Source organism: Ovis aries, chromosome 19, assembly GCF_016772045.2.
Source record: "Ovis aries strain OAR_USU_Benz2616 breed Rambouillet chromosome 19, ARS-UI_Ramb_v3.0, whole genome shotgun sequence".
Lineage (NCBI taxonomy): Eukaryota > Metazoa > Chordata > Mammalia > Artiodactyla > Bovidae > Ovis > Ovis aries.
In genome coordinates this window covers 48,245,710-48,266,125 of record NC_056072.1, presented here as the reverse complement: position 1 = coordinate 48,266,125, position 20,416 = coordinate 48,245,710, and the positions used below count along the sequence as shown (strand labels likewise).

The window sequence follows — 20,416 nt, the reverse complement described above, 5'->3', positions numbered from 1 at the left end:
TTTGTGGTGTTGCACGGAAAAAATTATATCTGCCCTCCATGACAAATACAACTCCCACTGATTTAAGAAAACACTCAGTCCGAACAGTCATCCGGAAAGTATTAAAAAAAATTTTTTTTTACTAGGAGAGTTTGTGTCTGAACCGTCAAGAAACGACAACAAAAAAAAGAAGCCCTTAACTGCTGAGGAAATGTAAGACTTTCCCAACCTGTCACCGGCACGGGGAACTAAGGGAAACGTTGACAGCTTTGAAGCTGCCCGCGACGGGAGCTCGGCCAGCCGCGGGGGGCGGGAAAGCGGGGCGCGGGGAGTTTTCGGGCCGCGGCGCGCCTTTGTCCCTGGCGGCAGGTGCGGCGAGGCTGCCGGGCCTGTCCCGAAGCCCCGCCGCCGGGCCCCGCCCCGCGCTCCCGGCCCGACCGGCGCGTCCCCACCATCGGGGCGGGGCCTCCGCCGCTGCTCCCGCCCGCCCGGGCCCACACAAAGGCCCGGCAGTCGGCCGAGAGGAAGCGGCCCCGCCCGCCCCGGGCCCGGCCTTACCCAGCCGCTCCGCCGCCTGCAGCCCCGGCCGCCGACAGCCGCGCCCCGCCCCGTGGAAGCCACGGCTGCTGCTATTGCTCCTCCGGCCGCGGCCGCTGCCGTCGCTCCAGCACCCGCCGCCCTCACCGCCCTCACCCCTCCCGGTACCGCCGCAAAACCAGTTCCGCGGCCGTCGAGCGAACCCGGCTCCGCACGACACTGCGTGCGCGCGCACACGGGCTAGTGGCGGCGTGCTTTACGGCAGCGGCGTGAGTGCGTGACGCTCGGCGGAGGCCTCAGTTGGCACGTGGCGCCTGCAGGGGCACGTTGTACCTGGGAGTGCTGGTGTAACTTCGGGCGCAGGCCTTTCGGCTTCCACTATGAAGCGGCCGAGTGAGTGTGGTCAGGGGGCGGGCGTGGAGGGGGCGTTTGTGTCTGATAGTCGACCAACCCACCAGGGTGCTCCGTCTCCCTGATCCCGCCTAGAACCGAGGGTTGGAAGGCCCCACGTGAGCAGCGCGGTCTTGTGTGCGGAAAGAAAGTCTGGGCCCCAAGGATGGAGATCAGGCCAGAGAGTCATGAGGACCCAGTGTCTGAGCCAGGTTTCGGGCCTGGCGTTTTCCCTTGTGCGGCCTCGTTCGGTCTGGCTCTGGTGAGGTCTGAAAACACGCACTGTTAGATTTTCTTCTGTGGTTCGTGCTGTTTGACAGGAAGTGGCAGTTCTGGGGTTATATGCTCCTGTGTACGATCCCAGTCTAATTTAGAAAGGTGGAAGTAGGGAAGCTGGATCTACAACGAATCTGTTAAGTTAGACTCTGGGACTTGGCTGGTCCGTGATTATTTTTACCACGCGCCCCACAATATTATTAAATTATGTTTCAGAGCCAGTTAATGCAAAAATGGATGTGACCTAAAGCGCGGTCATCAAAAGCTAAACTAGCTGATCATTTGTGGATAAAATCGATTTTGAAAAACAATAAATTAATCCTTTTGTGATCTGTTGCTTTGTAGAATTAAAGAAAGCAAGTAAACGCATGACCTGCCACAAGCGGTATAAAATCCAAAAAAAGGTAAGTCTTGGAAGAGTTATGAAACTTAAAGTTGCTCAGTCGTGCCCGACTCTTTATGAGGTCAGGGACTATATGCTCCGTAGAATTCTCCAGGCCAGAATACTGGAGTGGTAGCCTTTCCCTTCTCCAGGTGATCTTCCCAACCCAGGGATCAAACCCAGGTCTCCCACATTACAGGCGGATTCTTTACCAGCTGAGCCACAAGGGAAGCCCAAGAATGCTGGAGTGGGTAGCCTAGCCCTTCTCCAGCGGATCTTCCCAATCCAGGAATCAAACCCGGGTCTCCTGCATCGAAAGTGGATTCTTTACCAACTGAGTTACCAGGGAAGCCTGGAAGAGGCTAAATTGATTTCCTGCCCCAGAGATGTGGGTTAACATTAGTATGATTTCACTAGTGGAGGTTTAACTAGAATAGAGGTCAGATATACCTGGTCAGGAGGTCCGATATGGTGCAAGCTCTTAGGGAGCAGAAATAATTCAGTGACATGTCTGTAAATTTTGATCACCATAGTAGCAATTGCTGCAAAAAGAGTCCTGGTGACATTTTCTTGCTGTTTTATACATAAACATGCATGTTCTGTTTTATGGTTAAAGTTCTATGATTCTAGGTTATTTCACAGATATAACTTAAACTACAGCCACATTGGCTACTCACTGGAATTCTCTTTATTATTTCTGTAAACTGACGAAATACCATTATGATAGGTTCGAGAGCACCATCGAAAGTTGAGGAAAGAGGCTAAAAAACGGGGTCGAAAGAAGCCTAGGAAAGACCCAGGAGTTCCAAACAGTGCTCCTTTTAAGGAGGCTCTTCTTCGGGAAGCTGAGCTAAGGAAACAGCAGGTAAGATGTATTAGCTCACACTTTCAACAAGTGTGTGGGTGTGTGTAAAGTTACAACAGCAAGTCACTGGCTCATGCATTTCTCTTGTGGCTTGAACACAGCTTGAAGAACTGAAACAGCAGCAGAAACTTGACAGGCAAAAGGAACAGAACAAGAAAAGAAAACTTGAAACTGACCCTGATGTTGAGCTATCTAACACAGAACCTGTAAGAGAAGTAGGGGTTACAGTCATGAAAAGTGGAAATGAGTCACGTCTACTGACCTTCTAATTGTGTATCCTTTCCCTTGTCTTTATCCCCCAGGAATCAGGGCAACGCAAAGCTAAGAGAGCCAAGACAAGCAAACAGAGTCCGAAGATGCTGCACTGCCAGGAACTTAAAAAGGTATCATAGTCTAGGTTAGTGTCTAAAAGTGGTTGTGAAGTTTAAAAGACTTAAGAGTCATCTTTCCTTTCTCCTGACACCAACTTTATAGAAGTGGAAGTAGCGTTCTCTTGAGCGGGAAGAATTCTCCAGCAAGTTGGCTTGGTCTGTTACATTTAGCTGAAAGAAATATTAGAAAAGGGGGGGTGGCCATAGTCCCTGTAACCATTATATGGTCACACCAGGTCTTAGTTGCAGCACACAGAATCCTTAGATGTAGCACATGCGATCTGGTTCCCTGACCAGGGATTGAATCTGAGCCCCCTGCATTGGGAGTGGGAGTCCAAGCCACTGGACCCCCGGGGAAGTCCCCAGAAATATTCTTACGGTTTTAAATTTTTTGCATGGGAACAGATCCCCATAAGCATGATTTACAGAAGTGGCATTTGGTGTTAAAATAACATGTTGATACAGTGGCTTTTAAAGTAGTAGTAGTACTACTCTAGTAGTACAAAAGATTCTAAAATACTCTGCCAAAACCTACATGAGCAGGGTCAAGGGTGTCTTGGGGTAGCACCCCCATCCCCAAGACCTTATTCTTCTGAGCTCACTCCCTCCTGTGAAGAGACCCTGGCTGTGTTTCTCAGCAGCTCCTGGCAGGGCCATAAGGATCTTTCAGACTACATGATTCAGAATGGGGAGGTTGCATATTTAGATAGTGGGAGTGTTTGCACTCTTGAGATCCACTTTGATCGGAAGCCACTGAACAGACCTGTGTCTGTCATGTAAGGAATGGTGAACACAGACATGAGATTCACCTGAGCTCACTCTGTTGAAAAGACAGAGCCAGTGTACTTACATGGAGGGTGGTGCCAGACTGAGTGATGCTGTTCTGACAGTGTCTGCTTTGACAGGTGATTGAAGCCTCAGATGTTGTGCTAGAGGTGTTGGATGCCAGAGATCCTCTTGGTTGCAGGTGTCCCCAGGTAGAAGAAGCCATCATCAGGGGCGGACAGAAAAAGCTGGTACTTGTATTAAATAAATCAGGTAGGTGAAAAAGGTAGGCTCTTTATGTTCCATATGCACTAATGAGGTATGAGGAAAACATGTGAACAGTCTTACTGTCTGTGAAGACTCGTAAGATCCAACTCTGACCTCAGTGAAACCAGTGCATATACATGAGCTCTTGTTGCCAGAGACAGTGCTAGGCTAATAATAAGAGTGTAAACTTTCTATACTCGGCTTACTGTGCAGTATATTTCACATAGGAAATGATACCAGAGTGCCATATTCCCCACACCTGCACAATGTCCATATGTGGCAACATTTAAGTGAAATACATGGTTATGTATCTGGGTTTAAGCAGCAAGGACAGGAACACCCAGGAACAGAAACCTGTGAAACAGTAAGGATAGAATCTAAAATTACTCCTGGGTGGGGGGGGTCAATAAACTTGGTTGCTATCTGATAGTATAATTCTGGAAGCATGGCCCTAAAGTTAGTACAGTAATAATCTAGAAGTTGACTTAATCTTGAAAAGGTGAGCAATGCAGAGAACTGAAGAAATACAGAGGTGTATGTACTGAATTGTGTTAAACAGAAGCATGTTGGGGTGCAGACTGTCTCCCAGTCTTACAGTTCAGATACTTTTTGAAACCTGGGGAAAGGCAAACCTGAATGATAGCCATAGCTTGCTAGACTTTGCAAATTCATCTCAACAAAATAAGCAGGATTTTATTCCTAATCCCTATCAGATTTGGTACCAAAGGAGAATTTGGAGAACTGGCTAAGTTATTTGAAGAAGGAATTGCCAACAGTGGTGTTCAAAGCCTCAACACAACTTAAGGACAAAAGGAAGCGTATCAAGGTACCCTTAATTTAGTGCTGGAAAATGTGGTTCTTTCAGATGGGTGAAACATGATGAGTGTACAAAATCTTGATTAAAAAATGAAAACTTGTAAGATCCAACTCTGATTTCATCCAGAAATAATCTGAAAGGCAATAGAATGTGGCAATTTTAATATATGAGCTTTGGAGCCAGAGTGGTTGGGTTTTATCTGGTGGGTTGTCCAAAGTAGTTAAAGTAATCATTTTGGATTTTAACTTGTGAAGGTAAAGAAGAAAGCTGCTCTGTCCAAAAGTGAAGCCTGTGTTGGAAAAGAAGGCCTTTGGAAGCTTCTTGAAGGTTTTCAGAAAACTTGTGGCAAAGCCATTCACGTTGGGGTAATTGGTGAGTTTCAGTTCACCATATTTTTTATCTTTGCTCAGTAAGTGCAACTCAGCACTATAGGTGATGAACTCTGATTACTTGAATTAATAATCTTTTCCTGCCCTTTTATTACTTGTGCAAGAAATGATGATACCAAGAGCGGTCTTAGTGTTGAAGTGAGGACGCTCAGATCCAACTCTGATCTTGCTATAAAAATCAGGCAGGCATAAAAAAGAGTGGAAATTTGATAATTACTAGCATATAATGTCTTTTGTAATCTGTGGATTTCCCATTTGTAGGTTTCCCAAATGTGGGGAAAAGCAGCGTCATCAATAGCTTAAAGCAAGAACAGATATGCAGTGTTGGTGTATCCATGGGGCTCACGAGGTAAACTGAGTTCCACTGTTGTGACATTTCATTATAGATGAGTAAATATGATTTTGGTTATTTTAAGGGAGACAATATTGTATTTCTGTTTACTCAGTTTTTCTACTCAGTGAAAGGTGGGGAATCAGCCACCGTTAGGCTTGGGGAAGAATGGATCTAGTAGAATAGCTGCCCACAATCTAGTTTGAAAGATGAGCACATAGGTTCAGAGAGGAGAAAGCTGCCTTAGAAGAAGTGATGTTCAAACCTGAACTTGAACTGAATAGAAGTCTGCCAGGTAAAAGGGAAATACTTATGAAGCAGCATGTGTTTAGGTCATAGTGTTTCACTTTAGAAGGGGAGTGTGTTTTAATGGTTTTAGATAAACATGAAGCAAATGATGATAAACTGGACCTGACAGACTGTGCTGAGTTTGTTCAATCCAACCCTGAGCTTCGTGTTCTCCCCCTTGTCCTTCAGGAAAACTAGTGCCCCGTCAGTTACCATCTTTCTTGTTCCAGGTGCATGCAGCTTGTCCCCTTGGACAAACAAATCACGATCATAGACAGTCCGTGTTTCATTGTGTCTCCACTTAACTCTGCTCCTGCACTTGCTCTGAGAAGTCCAGCAAGTATTGAGGAAGTAAAACCACTGGAAGCTGCCAGCGCCATCCTGTCCCAGGCTGATGCCCAGCAGGTAAAAGAATCCCCTTTCCCTTGAGTTCCATCTGTCTTTCATTGTAAGCTTTTTTTTTAGTTTTTTTAAACAACATTCATCTATATCAGATAAATGAGCTTTGTTTCTCTTTTTTTAAGGTAGTACTGAAATTTACTGTCCCAGTCTTTACGAATTCTCTGGAATTTTTTACTTCATTTGCTCAGAGAAGAGGACTGCACCAAAAAGGTGGAAGCCCAAATGTAGAAAGGGCTGCCAGAGTGCTGTGGTCTGAGTGGACAGGGTAAGGCATCTTTCTGTTGGCTTCTGGATGATCACATAGAAGGAAGGAACTGATTTTTGACCATACTTTGTTTTTAATATCAGTGCTTTCTTAGTTTACTATTGCCATCCCCCTGCATCTTGGACTCCTCCTCCACATTTTAATGAGAGCATTGTGACAGACATGAAATGGGGCTTTGATCTGGAAGAACTGGAAAAGAACAATGCACACAGCATACAAGGTAAGCATGGCTTATGTTAAATTGCTATCTTCATCAGCTGCCAGGCCAGTGAAGGTCTTGTCTGTTTATGTGGGCTATGTTTACTTTTCCTAGCCATCAAGAGCCCTCATTTAGCCAGTAGCATCCTCTTCCAGTCATCGGGTCTGACAAATGGAGTGATAGATGAAAAGGACATACCTGAAGAATTGCCAAAACAGAAAAAACAGAAGCAGGAGCAGGAGGAGAGCTATGAAGATGTCAGGATAGATCAGGGAATTGTTGACAAAGAAGGTGATGTAAGTATGTCATGCGTGAGTTTTTTAAGCTAAAGTAAGTTCTCTAGAGTTATAATGTAGAACAAATGCAAAGGGGCTGAAGGCAGAAATAGAAACTAAAGTGTATCCATTTCATGACTTAAGATTAATCATTAGTCTTGATTTTGTACATCCTTTACTGTGTACTTCCAGACACTTTTTTCTGGGTACATAATTAACTTGGATTAGTGAGCAGGCAAGAGCTACCAATACTCTCTCCCCCACAGGATGAGAGCTTAGACATGTCCCCTGCAGAAGAGGCCTGTGAGGCACTGCCTGAGAAGTCTCAAGCAGGTGAGTGGGTGGAAAGGTCTTCCAACAAAGAAGTATGATACAGAATTACTTTTACTTTTTTTTTTAACCTCACTTTTCTTTCCAATATAGAGAAGCAGTCTGCACCATCTTTTGTCTTGGATAAAATGACTGAAGAGGAAGATGATGCTTATGACTTCAGTACAGATTATGTATAATAAAGCCTTGTCCTGTAGAGTTTTTTGTTGGTGGTGGATTTTAACATTGTGAGCAGACTGCTGCTGTTCTGCATGTGATGTACCAGTTTGTTAGTGGTTATGACATAAGCTATGTAAATTTTGTAGGTATGTATAGAACAATATATTCATTAAAAAAATCAGGCAACTTAGTGTCTAAATTCTATAAAAATACTTCTCTTAAATAGTGAGCAGGTAGAAGTGAAGTTAAAGCAGATACCTATTGAGAAACGTAGTTTTCACTTTATTTACACAGGTCACAAAATTAAAACCAAGTAGCAGTGATGAACTGGCTGTAGCAACCATATCTTAAGTCCATTCACCTCTGGTCAGTCAGCACCATCAGTAAGCGAACACTTGGTAAGGCAGATGGAGGCATATTTATAGTCTGTCTGGGAAGCTGGCTGCCAAATGGGACAGTCTATCCTCCTTACCCAGCTGAAATGTCCCTTTTTCCATGGGTTGCTGAAGACAGGCACTGAAGCCTAGCTAGTGTTACTTCCCACACACACTGTCTTCCAGGATTTCCTGAGAAATACTTATAGCACAATTTGTATTTTACTTGGTATGTGAGATCTCCACATGTCTTCGGATTAGGCTGAATTTGCCTGTTGGGTCCGGAATATACCATTTTTCCCAGACGTCAGTGTATGAAGCAGTTCTTCCCCATGGCTTAAAGTGCCCATTCCAATGGAGTAACTTGGCAGCCTTTACAAATTGGGGTGAATATCGTTTTCCAGCACTGGAACCTTAACATTTAGAGAAAAAAGAGCCAAATCAGTGTACTAATCAGACACAAGACTGCAGGTAACTTAAGGGAAACAATATAGTCCATTCCTGAGGGTGGTCATTAGTAGACCCTTCACTGCGTAGGCTCCTGGTTAATTGCCTACTTACCGAGGTGGCGAACGTTCCACATAGGGTCGATGGTGGAGTGTTGCTGATAGAAAACGATCAGCAGGGGTGGCGTTGTGATGCTGCCAGCCAGTGTTCTGCTATACAGTCCCTCTCTGGGTGGAGAGAGAACAGGTCCTCTTAGTCAAGACTGCCAGGGTTGAGCTACAAGAGTTTTCATAGCTAGGCCAGTTACATAACTTACTCTACATTGAGTTTCATCCATTTTTCCAGCTGGCTAGTTATATTCTGTCTTCTCCATTCTGTCAAGTTTGCAACAAAAACTCCAGGATTAAATGAGCAGGTGCTGGCTTTCATGGAAAGTTTACGAATTCTTTCCTTCTTATAGTCAAGATATCCAATGTAATTGTACTAAAAACACAATTGGGATATAAGTATGTTTACTGCTTCAAACTAATTTGATAATCATTTTGCTTACTTAGGATTTCTCAGATAATTAGCAAAGGGCTCTACATAAAGCAATTAGAAGTGACAGTTGGGATCGCAAGTTAGACAATAGGAACCTAATCATAAAGCCGGATATTCAATGAGAATTAGGTTTTCAAATCCATAAACCAATCTAGGAAAGTAGCCTTGAGTTTTAGGATGAAATAACCAGTGAATAAAATGTAGCTAAAAGGGAAGTACAGTAAATTCACGAGGTCTAATAAATAATTTACCTGGTTCCCTGCTCCACGGATGACAACTTTAGCAGAGGTTGAATCACAATCTTCTGAAAATGCAGCTGCATGTCCTGGCTTCAGTGGTGTATTGTACAGGGCAAGAATATCACCTGAAAGAAAGTTAAGATTTAGGCTGGAAGTTGTCCCAAGATTCCAATTCCTCATACTTTAAGTAGGTAAATTAAGGTTTTTAGTTGGAGTTTCAATATCAAACTTTTAGAAATTAATAGAATAAATACACAGAGAAGCAGAAGGATAGAGTAGACCTGAGAAATACTGTGAACCAATTCAACATAATATTTATAATTTTCACACAACAGTAGAATACAAATTCAAGTTCTCATAGACTGTAAACTAGGAGACACTGGAACATATCCAGGGATATAAAACAAGGTACAAAAAGTTGATGGTCTAAAGCTATTAGAGTGTTATCACTGTGGAATTATGTTAGAAATCAGTATCAGAAGATATTTGAAAATAATCCACGTATTTTCAAGTGAAAGATGACCTTTTATAGGATAACCATAAGTAAGACAAACACTACAGCCCACAATGGACAGAAAGCAGCAGTGGTGTGACATTCTTCAGTACCTTGCACGATTACATCATCATCCATGTATATGGCCTTCTTTGCTCTGGGAACCAGAATTGGCAAGTAGAACCTTGCAAAGGTTAACTGGAAAAGGAAAGCATTGAAACAGGATTTGTAAGTGGCTGTGCTTTTGTTTACTAGAAATTCCCAGGATGCTCTCAGCATCCATGCAAGGGAAGAAAGCCAAAGGTCTCAGAACTTCCAGACTTGGTCCCCAGGGAAGTATCTTTGCACTGTACCCAGTTACGCAGGTATTCCAGCCATTTCCTAGTACTACCGAGTACAAACAAGGATGCATGGAACTCACTGGTTTTATGGATTCCCCCTGGTCAGGATCCTCCTTTACTTTCCCTTCCAAAAGTTTAGTGTCAAAATTCACAATTTTGTACCTGATACTTTTCAGGTTACCACTGCTGAGCCAGGACCTGATGAAAAGAAACCACCAAATATCAGTTTTAAGTAATAATGTCCCAAATCATAGCCATGTCTCTGCTTTCCAAGACCCTAATGCAAGAGAAATCCTGAGGACCAAATAGGTGTCTTCAATTCCCTTCACCTCCTGAGTTCTGGTATCCTCATGTGCTGTGAGATTTCCCACTAAAGTCCCTTCCTGAACCAAGATTCTATGGTAACAGAGCTCCCAAGGGCTCATACTTTGATCACTCTTCTGACACTAAAACTGCTGTGCAAAATTCACTATGGAATTGAGATGATCCCGCCACCACATGGATCGTTCAACTTCTGTCCCTCCAAATACATGAGTGAAGAAAATGAGTCGAGGTATGACAGTAGTGAAAGCTAGTTATCGACATAGGGGGTAGATCAGTCTGTTAGCCTATACACTCACTGAGTGTGATGACAGTAATTCTACCTGAGTCTAAGGTAATGCCTGTGAGAAAAGTCAGTGTTCCCTAAAGATATCCAGCACATTTTCCCTAGGGCCATTTCAGATCAGCATTTTGTGGATATGTTATTTCTATTTTAATGCAATATGTTTCTATTTTAGATGGTTTCTTAAGTTTTTAAAAATGGAAAAATTATTCTTAACTTTCACAAAAAACATGAACCATGAAGAAAGGCACAGAACTCTGACCACTATTAACCTATTAGACAAAACTTTTTTGGAATAAACTTTGTAAATCTTAAGTCAAAGCATCTTCAAAACACATCTTCAAAAGCATCTTCAAAGCATCTTCTGACTGTCCATCAGACTGGGTTTCTATAAATCATAATACTAAGGACCATTTACTGAGCAATTATTATGTGGTGGGTAGTTTATATATTTTTCATTTACTTGATAGAACAATCCTCTACTACTGCTAAGTCACTTCAGTTGTGTCCGACTCTTTGTGACCCCACAGATGGCAGCCCACCAGGCGCCCCTGTTCCTGGGATTCTCCAGGCAAGAACACGAGTAGGCTGCCATTTCCTTCTCCAGTGCATGAAAGTGAAGTCACTCAGTCGTGTCCGACTCTTCGCGACCCCATGGACTGCAGCCTACCAGGGTCCTCCATCCATGGGATTTTCCAGGCAAGAGTACTGGAGCGGGGTGCCATTGCCTTCTCCACAACAATCCTCTAGGTTGGATATTTACACCCCAAACTTACAGATGAGGAAGTAGGTTCCCAGGGGTTAGGTCTATACTCCCTTCACCATTCCACCTTGCTGCTGCTCTCCCATCCCTTCCAACTCTAGACCAGAACTACTCAAGAGCATGTTCTACGAATAAGGAACTTGTAAGAGAATGTAAGTTAACACACTGCTTCCTTCACTGAGGAAGTTCTTACTACCAAAAAAAATATATATATATCTGCTTGAGTTTACAATGTGCATAGTAAACACAGTTGATTCACATCTTGGCACAAGTTGCTTACATGTTTCTGCTATCATGGAGACATATGGTACAATCATATGGAAAAAATGTGCAGTTTATATGTGGTATAATAATTATACAAGAAAAATGATTGTAAACACTGAAAAAAAAATTACTCGATTGGCAGCTGGCCTGCTCTTAGAGTATCCCCTAGAAGCAGAGCCATCAGGCAAGCAGAGCTCACCGGAGATGGTCTGCTGTGCCATTGAGTGTAACAATGTAGAAAATCACGTTGGATCGAGTATTGTGCTGAATGCTGTTTATGGCTGCAATGGCCCCTCCGAGCCTGTCTTCAGATGCAGCAATGACCACAGGAATATCTTCTTCTCTCCCATCTACCACACGTTGGGGAGCATTTGGGATAAAGTCCACTGGCTGAGGCCCCACAATTCCTGAATCTGCAAAGAATGCACACAAGGAAGGTATTATGATACAATCTCAAGAGCTCTTCATACAGATCCCAACACATGAAAAGAGGTTAGCTGAGGGTTATGATACTTAGACCTCAATCTGTCTCATTACAATGTGAACCACACAGGCCAGAAATTGTGTGTTTTCCTGTATGTAACCAGGCCTTGGAAAAGCATTTAAAACAAAAAACAGGCAGCAGATGGAATTATGATACACTCCTGGTAGGAATATAACAGGGTCTGTATTTTGGCAATTTGTATCAAGAGCCTTGAACAGGTACATGGCCTCTGACCCAGTAATTCCCTTGTGTCTCTTAAGAACAAAACCTGAGAGGGAACCAAAAGTCATAATTTTATTTATAACTATGAAAACCTAGAAACAGACTAAAAAACAGTTGTTTTTCAAACCATGAATCGTGTCCCAGAAGTATACATGAAAATAATTTAGTGGGTCACAATTAGAATGTGAGCAGGAAAACAAGTTTCTGAATTGGAACAGAACAGTGACTTAGAGAAAACAAGTTTCTGAATTGGAACAGAACAGTGACTTAGAGAATATCAGAATGCTTCACACACAGCAACTCCGAAGACTGTTTTGTAAACCTTCCTTCTTGCCTTTCATAGTATGTCCATTCATTTACTCATTCATCATGCACTGAACACTGAGCGCTTACCATGTGCCAGGCAATATCTAGGCACTGGGGTTACAGCCATGAATGAAACAGTTAAGTCTTCACCACCGTGAAGGGCAGATAGACAGTACATACATGCATGTGTGTGCTGTATGTAACACACTCATATTGTGGGGTTAACATCAAAAAAATCCCAAAGTCATTGTACCAAATGACTTTTTCCTGTAGCAAAAAGTAAACTATGTGGCATTAAATTTACATTTGAATAGTTTTGTCTTGGTGACTTACGATATAATTAGGTGAAAAATCATGTCATGTGTAATTTATATTAATATATAGTATAATCTCAACTATATGGAAAAAATACACAGGAAAAAAAATGGATGGTACAAAGGGAAAATTTTAATATTCATAGTTATCTCTAGGCAGTGAAATAATTTATTCAATGAATATTTATTAAGCACCTCCTATGTACCAGTCACAACTGCCCTCATGGAGCTTGAATGCGGTTTATAAATACTCCTACTATCAGGAGCACGCATTACTTTTTGTAAATACATACACACACACATACATATATATACACTATTATAAAACATGCTTTCAGAGCATTTAGTGAAAATTAAGGGAAAGCTATTGGTCTTTTCATGCTTTGGTTAAGGATGGTGGGTAACAATTCAAAAATTATTTTTGACAAAGTCTCTAAAGCCTCAAACATTTCTCAATACCAAGGCAGGGCAATATGAACAACTAATCTAAAATAACTGGCAGCAGAGTTATACAACAATGATATTTTAAATCAGCTGAAGAGGTTTTATGGTTTTGTTTTACTACTAGAGTCCTGCTGATATGGTTCCACAAGTTAAAGGAAAGTAACAGGTGACCAGACTGACAATCTAATTGTGAACAAAGTAGGCATCAAACACCAGCAACATTTACCTGTCACCTTCTGAAGCCCTGCCTCACTAAAATGTCTGCAGATAACAGCCTATAGTGGCTCCTTTCTCTAACGATTCTAATTTGGTAAAAAGGAATCTTTGGTGAGATCAAATGCTTAGCAAACAACTGCCCAGCAGGGAGAAGGGGAAGGCTGCTAGAGCACAATGAGTGCCGCCTGCCTTTCTCAGAGTTATTAGTAGCTTCTGTAGGGCCAAGCAGAAAGCCTTCTTTTCTTTAAATCTAGTGATGTAACTTCGAATGTGGGACACAGGGAATTCCAGGCTCTTAACAGACAGCAAGGCTGAAGTCAGGGTTCCCATACCTGAAACCTCATTCCTCAGCAAACTGCTCAGACCAAGGAAGTTATGATGCAAAACCAGTAAGAAGAGAGCAACAGCCAGGACCAGGATGACGATGTTTACTGAAACACAGAGGAGAAAGCCCACATTACATCTCTTCACCTTTTGACCAGGTAAAAGATAAGACACGGCTTCCTCAGTGGCTTAGCAGAAAAGAATCTGCCTGCCAATGCCACACACCCGGGTTTGACCCCTGGGTCGGGAAGGTCCCCTGGAGAAGGAAATGGCAACCTACTCCAATATTCCTGCCTGGAAAATCCCATGGACAGAGGAGCCTGGTGGGACGTGACTCAGCAACTAAACAACAGCAAAATAACAACTGTAGAAAGAACGTACCTTTACGAAATGACATCTTTCTCTTCTGTCTTATATAAATATTAGTTATTAACCCTACAAAACAAAAACAAGCCCCCAAAGTCAGTAGGTACATTACAGTCGCCATCAAAATGCCTACGCTTTTATTCAGACAGAAACAAGAAGTGAATATATGGTATATTCTGCCATAAACTTGTTTTAAATTAAGTTTCCAAGAACCCAACTTGAGATCTGAATTTTTTATGGCAGTCATAATAATAAAATATTTCCAATAACTTACAGCCTTGTATACCATATGCCACTAGATGAAAAGCAATTCTACCAGGAAGAATACCTGGTAGAATTTAGGGGTCTAGGGGTCTAACCACTATGGAAACGTTTTCTGAATGAATTTCTACTTAGAATTCCTAATTAGACAGGGACTTAGTCGTCTATGATCAAGTAAACTGAGGTCAACCTCATTGGTACAAAATATCACCTGTTTCAGATTGTATTCTATTAACTCATTTCTAAAGGCCTTTGAAAAGAAGAAAAATATATTGAAGGGCTATTTAAAAAATTGGGAATCACAGGCCAGATTACAAATTTGGAGAAAATAATTCAGACTCCCAAAGTACACACAAGGCGAGGGTGGGATGATTTGAGAGAATAGTATTGAAACATGTACATTACCATATGTAAAAGAGATGACCAGTACAAGTTCAATGCATGAAGCAGGGCACCCAAAGCCAGTGCTCTGGGACAACCCAGAGGGATAGGATAGGGAGGGAGGTGGGAGGGGGGTTCAGGATCCGGGGGGACATGTACCTGTGGCCGATTCATGTTGATGTATGGCAAAAACCATCACAATATTGTAAAGTAATTATCCTCCAATTAAAATTTTAAAAATACACATCCCTTCTCTCTCACTCTTCTTTCTAAAGCAGTACATGTAAAGTATACTATGTCAACAGCTTTCCTCTCTAAAGAATATATATCATTATATACCCTGAGCTATGTGTCTTTATCTCCTCTTGAGGACTGAGACTGACCTATAGAAGGTGGGAGACTGGGGGCTCCTCAGACAGTTCTTTTGTCTGCCTGCTTGGAGCCAATTTCCATCAAGACTGAAGAAAACAATCTCACTTTAATGAATCTCATTTAATGAATAGTATAAAGGACAATGGTTTAGCTCAACAATGTCCAGCAACAATTACTTACAGGTAGTATCCTGATCAAGAGGCACGAGTATTTGTGCTATTGCAACTGGCCAGACAGAAGAAAAGACAATCCTAGCAGGTATTTGATGAACTTAAGTAGATTTGCATGGCAGAAACCATTTGCTCCAAAAACTCTTCCATGGTTATCTACATGCAAAATGCCGATTATGATGGAGTGTGTCTGATCCATAATTCCTTTCCTGGTGCAATTCCTGGTAATGGAATTCACTGATCTGGGTAGAAAGAATTCTCAAAGCCAAACTGCATGTACATGCAGGATGTGCAAAAATACTGACTATATTTCTGCTAGAGTACACAACTGTGTAAAACTTGATGAGTGATATTCACTTGTCCACTATGAAAATTAATATTTTGTTTACAAATGATACGGCAGCTGTTCCCAGAAATATGGGTGAGGAAACCTTAGGGGGAAGGAACACTTGATGTTTTTCAACTTGGGGCTACATGTCCTAGTACCCACATTCTCAGCGGAATCTTCTGCTTTCCCTCCTGTTGCTATATACTCCCATGGAAGGCCATTCGACTCACACTCTGCAAACTATCCTACAATTGATTCTTTGGTGCAGCAACAGCAAACTCTTTCCCTCTCTGCTGGAACACACTCTCAGCAGCATATTATCATGCTCTGGTACCTTTCAGTTAATTAAAAACTAAAAAAGACATCACTCCTCAAATCCCAGTAGACCCACAGACCCATTTCTCTGCTCCCTCTCACACAAAAAGCTTGAAAGGATCGAAAGCCTCCAGCTCCAGTATCTTTCCTCCTGTCCTCTCTTTAGCCTCCTTCAACCAGACTTCTAGCCCTATTTTTTCCATTCAAACTGGCTTTGTTGAGACTACAGAAGACCAGGGTCACCTTTTGGTCCTCTTACCCATCCCCTCAGAGACCATCAATAAAGCTTACCACCCTCCTCTTCAATTTTGACATTATCTCATGTATTTGATTTGTTTCTTCATTCTGTCTTCCCTGCTCTTTGAGAACAGTGTACTCCAGGGAAAAGTGTATACTGGTGTATCCTTGCCATCTAAAACCACGTCTGGCAAACGATAGTAGATATGTGATACTTGTTGAATGATCTTGTTAATCAAGGAGCAAGGCTGGTTCTCAGCCCTGAAAGGGAACATCATCTTTAAAAATAATCATGGAAACAAATTCCAATGGAGATCTCTCTGAAATCAAATCTGACAAAAGCAGTCTCCTTTTCCCATAATTGTCTTTATAGATCAAATACCATAAAGTATCTACAGCAACTGCTACCCTGTAAAGTGCGTTTAAAGAAGGATAAACAGAGTGATATGTCTATGGCTACATACAAGGGAAAGGGCTTAGTCTCCACCAGACTGAAAGGTGGAAAAGGTATTAAGGGTGTATATCCCCTTTCTCTACCTCTTCATCTGGCTACTACTTGGCTTTCAGCAGTTAAAGGAGCCTCCCTCAAATCCCGCATTCAGTTGCATCTCCCCTGAGTTCTCAAATATCCAGGGCTTCGCTACCCCTCGAGTAATCCGGTTTATTCTTCTGGGGTTACATGGCTGTCGCCCTTGACACATTCTGGGCTCCAGGAAGGCAAGGGCCCGTTGGTCAGGGCCGTATCGTGCGCGCACACACACACACACACACACACACAAAAGCTGCGGGGTGTATTTGCGGATTAATGAATGAGGGCAGCAACCACACACATCAACCTGCCCCTGGAGTGCCCAGAATCCCAGCGTCTGTGAGTGACTCTGGCGCGCAACACAGCACAGAGGCCAGCGAACCAGTGGGGACGCCCCCGGCCCAGGTTTCCCACAACAGTTTCTCTCTGGAACGTGAGTCTTCCACCTTCCTCAGAGTAAAGGAGGAGGGCCTCAGCTTTTGAGAGAGACACCAGCAGAGAGAGAGAGAGAGGAGGGGGGGGGAGAGAGAGAGAGAGAGAGGCTGTGCGAATCCTCGCCGGTCTGAGTCTGTGAAGGGGCCAGAGCAGCCGCCGAGCAGCCTGGAGGCTCAGCGGGCGGGAGCTGCCCACACTGGTGCGAAGGGGCCGGCGAGAACCCCTCCCCGACAGGATACCCTTTCTCTGGACGAAGCGTTCTGGGGTAGTGCCCCTCTAAATTCTGGTGTTCCACAGAGCACACGCTCGGCGGGCTCCCCGCCCAGGCTCCGAGACCCCGGGTTGGGGTTCCGGCCAGCCGTTCCCCTCGGACGCTGCCCGCGGCAACCCTTACCTGCAGTCCGCGGAGGAGGAGGAGCCGCTGCCCGCACCCCGGCCCGCCCCGCCAGCTCAGCGCCCCTGCCGCAGGCCCCGGGGCCCAGCCAGCCGCCGGACCGCCCGAGTCGCCTGCACTGCGGACCAAGCCCGCCCGCCCGCTAGCTTCGCGGCCGCCGCGCAGCCCCACAGACCCCTGCCCGTCGGCCGCTCGGACCCCGAGGGCATCGCACGGAGCAGGCGCCGCCGGGCAGCCCCACCGGTGGGGTCCTCGCCGGGAGAAGTCCGTCGCCATGGAGACGGGGCGCGCGCAGGCCGCAGTTCAGCAGCGCCCGCCCAGCCGAGGACAGTTTGGGGGACCGGGACAGCCGCTCCCAGCACCCAAGAGCGCTGACGGCGAGCCCTTCACGGGCGCGTGATGCCTCGACTCGGCTACCGCCGTCAGCATCTCAGCCCCAGCGGAGAGGGCGCCGGCCGACGGCCAGCTGCGAAAGCACAAGTCGCCTAGCTGGGGCACGGGGAGGGGCCTCGGGCCGACCGGGTCCGTGGGAGACATCCGCTTCCGGGGCCGCGGCCATCGCAACCCTCGACTCTGCAGGCCCGCGGAACTGGACTCGTCAGAAGAAGCTGACCCCGGGCCCTAGAGTCCCTAAGTCCCGGCTGCCCTCGCTCTGCCGCCCGCCTTCAGAACCAGACATGTTGGAGCATCTGAGCTCACTGCCCACGCAAATGGTGAGGCCGCTGCGCGCCTGGGCCCTATGATCCCTGCACGCCGCTCGCAAGCCTGGCAGCTCCGCAACCTTTGTCCGAGACCTACTCCGTGCGGCTCGGGTACCGAGTTGTACCTACCTGGTGCCCTTTTCTCTTCCCCCCAAGGGTGCCCCTCCCTGGGCTCCGTGAGGATGCTTCGGTTCCCCCGGGAAACCCAGAATGTCATTCCTTGCTTAGGTTCTTGGAGCCCTATATGTTGGGGGAGCCCCATATGTTGGGAATGCCCTGGTGCCAAAGCTGTGAGGCCCTTGCAGTAATGTATCTCTTCGGTGGTGGAACCAACTCCTGCTTTGCTCTTCTTCACCTCTAGGATTACAAGGGCCAGAAGCTAGCTGAACAGATGTTTCAGGGAATTATTCTTTTTTCTGCAGTAAGTATTGGTTTTACATAATCTTTTCCACCCTCACCCCCAGCTTGACTGTGTTTAATATACTTTCTTTGTCTTTAGATAGTTGGATTTATCTACGGGTACCTGGCTGAACAGTTCGGGTGGACTGTCTATATAGTTATGGCTGGATTTGCTTTTTCGTGTTTGGTAAGATATTTATGGCTTGGATGTTAGTGGCAAGTTAGGTTTTCTGAATTGGGTTATTTTGTTTGGATGCAGTACTGAGAATCAGTGCACAACGTTTCAATGCCAGATAGCATCAGATGAGGTTAAGTTGCATAAAGCTTATTTCTTTTGGCAGTTGCTCCAAGCAGTAATCTTAAAGGTCAAAGCTAGAACTTAAGACCTTATTGTCTTCACATTGCTCCCTCCTCACCTTTCTTTTAGCTCTTAAAGCCATGTGTAAACAATGAGGCTTGTTCCTACTTCAAGTATCTTGTCTGGGTGATGGCGCAGAGTTTTCATAGGAATGTCGGTTTCCTTGTTTTTACCTGTAGCAAAGGAGTCATTTGGGAAACAGACATAATACATAATACTCTTTCAAGCTTCTAATGGCCATAATTGATTGATTTTCTGTTCTGACCCAGCTGACACTTCCTCCATGGCCCATTTATCGCCGGCACCCCCTCAAGTGGTTACCTGTTCAAGACTCAAGCACAGAAGACAAGAAACCAGGGGAGCGAAAAGTTAAGAGACATGCTAAAAATAATTGATTGGGGTTTTCATGATTCAGCTTTACTGTTGTACCTGCTTTTGTTTTGTGTGACATGAGCTAAACTGTTTTCATACATAAAACATAAGCTAAAAACCACCTATGCTCAGCTGTGTATAGATTTTGTTTTCTCCATATTTCATTTCTCTTTTGGGTTTTGCTTTATAAATATTTTAGACCTTCTCCTCACAATCTTCCTCTGAAATGGAGAACAGAAAACAGAAGTATGCAAAGTTTCTTTCAGGCCTACAAAATAATGAGTAAAAGCTTCATAAATGACAGTACAATTTAACTATCAGGTTTTATAATTCATTATGGGTAGTCAGGCTGTTTTAATGTTTTCAATTAAAACTCAGTGCAATTCAATGTCTATAGAGTCTTTTGTTCATTGTTCTGCAAACATGACTACGAGTAAAAGCCAAAGTTAGAAGTTCATGGTTCTGAAAGTGTCAGCAAGAACCACTTCTATCTTCTGAAGCTACAAGGTCCTAATGTATGATTTCTTCTTTTTTTTTTAAACAACAGCAAGCACCTGTGAAAAAACTTACTGATGTAAATTTTGTGGTAAGGTAATAGTTTGGTACCAGTAAAATAAGGCTGTTGCCAAGCAGAAAACATTTAATCCATGCTTTACCTAAGGTAGTTCAAAATGAAAACCCGAGAAGCTATAAATTACTTATAAATTTTCCAGAGGGCTGAAGAGAACAATGTTCTAACAGTCTTGTGTGAGGAATGGGAGTGCAAGGGTTATTACAAGTCATATTCTACTTCTCGATACCAGGATATAGGACTTCCAAACTGAGTTTTTTAAAAAGGGAGTGAAGATCTTAATACACCAGAAGTCAGGAAAGGGTTTTTAAAAGGGAGAAGAAAAGTAAAAGACAGCAGAAATAAGAACAAGCATATCTATAAAAAATGTGATGACAAAGTTAAGAGCTCCCAATAGGGTTGAAAATCAAGTTACCTCATGTTCTCAAAATGACACCCAAAAGTTGAAAACAGGAGCAAGGATGTATTAGGCAAATGCAAGCAGAAAGGAGTGGTAATAGTGAAAAAGTCAGAAATTTATATCAGAAAGCATTAAATGGGGCAAAGAGGGAAATTTCATAGCTGC

General features: G+C 44.0%; 4 protein-coding genes and 3 non-coding genes across 59 annotated transcripts in view; 5 read left to right on the top strand and 2 right to left on the bottom strand.

Annotated features, from left to right (window-relative positions):
• The window catches only part of PBRM1 (polybromo 1), a 100,670-nt gene extending 99,974 nt beyond the window's left edge, over positions 1-696 (bottom strand). For all 50 annotated transcript variants that reach the window (XM_042236095.1, XM_042236104.1, XM_042236105.1 and 47 more), the window contains exon 1: positions 538-696. The gene's annotated coding sequence lies outside the window, so the exon portion shown is untranslated. The remainder of the gene's footprint in view (positions 1-537) is intronic.
• A 118-nt stretch (positions 697-814) lies between these two features.
• Positions 815-7,326, top strand: GNL3 (G protein nucleolar 3). Its single transcript, XM_012099934.4, has 15 exons — positions 815-909; positions 1,528-1,586; positions 2,292-2,429; positions 2,531-2,635; positions 2,732-2,812; positions 3,706-3,838; positions 4,546-4,658; positions 4,904-5,021; positions 5,300-5,387; positions 5,888-6,062; positions 6,182-6,324; positions 6,408-6,544; positions 6,638-6,819; positions 7,065-7,131; positions 7,222-7,326. The coding sequence occupies exons 1-15, from the start codon at positions 897-899 to the stop codon at positions 7,305-7,307; spliced, it is 1,638 nt and encodes a 545-aa protein (XP_011955324.3). The 5' UTR covers positions 815-896; the 3' UTR covers positions 7,308-7,326.
• LOC114109491 (small nucleolar RNA SNORD19) lies at positions 3,882-3,958 on the top strand. Its single transcript, XR_003586173.1, has one exon. It is a non-coding gene; the product is annotated as a small nucleolar RNA SNORD19 (small nucleolar RNA).
• LOC114109448 (small nucleolar RNA SNORD19B) lies at positions 4,696-4,777 on the top strand. Its single transcript, XR_003586137.1, has one exon. It is a non-coding gene; the product is annotated as a small nucleolar RNA SNORD19B (small nucleolar RNA).
• LOC114109492 (small nucleolar RNA SNORD69) lies at positions 5,752-5,828 on the top strand. The gene has a single exon (XR_003586175.1). It is a non-coding gene; the product is annotated as a small nucleolar RNA SNORD69 (small nucleolar RNA).
• Positions 7,327-7,548: 222 nt separating the features above from the next.
• On the bottom strand, positions 7,549-17,941 carry GLT8D1 (glycosyltransferase 8 domain containing 1). 4 transcript variants are annotated; one of them, XM_060402502.1, is made up of 10 exons: positions 17,692-17,941; positions 14,044-14,097; positions 13,671-13,769; positions 11,552-11,765; positions 9,802-9,919; positions 9,494-9,578; positions 8,900-9,012; positions 8,425-8,591; positions 8,223-8,335; positions 7,549-8,074 (listed from the first exon to the last, which is right to left on the bottom strand). In XM_060402502.1, exons 2-10 carry the CDS (start codon positions 14,057-14,059, stop codon positions 7,884-7,886), a joined length of 1,116 nt encoding a protein of 371 aa, XP_060258485.1. In that variant the 5' UTR covers positions 14,060-14,097; positions 17,692-17,941; the 3' UTR covers positions 7,549-7,883. The 4 variants fall into 4 exon arrangements, with proteins under 4 accessions (XP_060258485.1, XP_060258483.1, XP_060258484.1 ...); XM_060402500.1 differs by lacking the exon at positions 17,692-17,941 and adding an exon at positions 17,451-17,664; XM_060402501.1 differs by lacking the exon at positions 17,692-17,941 and adding an exon at positions 17,296-17,459.
• Positions 17,942-18,012: 71 nt separating this feature from the next.
• Positions 18,013-19,668, top strand: SPCS1 (signal peptidase complex subunit 1). Its single transcript, XM_027958311.2, has 4 exons — positions 18,013-18,163; positions 18,513-18,572; positions 18,651-18,737; positions 19,178-19,668. The coding sequence occupies exons 1-4, from the start codon at positions 18,128-18,130 to the stop codon at positions 19,301-19,303; spliced, it is 309 nt and encodes a 102-aa protein (XP_027814112.1). The 5' UTR covers positions 18,013-18,127; the 3' UTR covers positions 19,304-19,668.
• Positions 19,669-20,416: the final 748 nt, after the last annotated feature.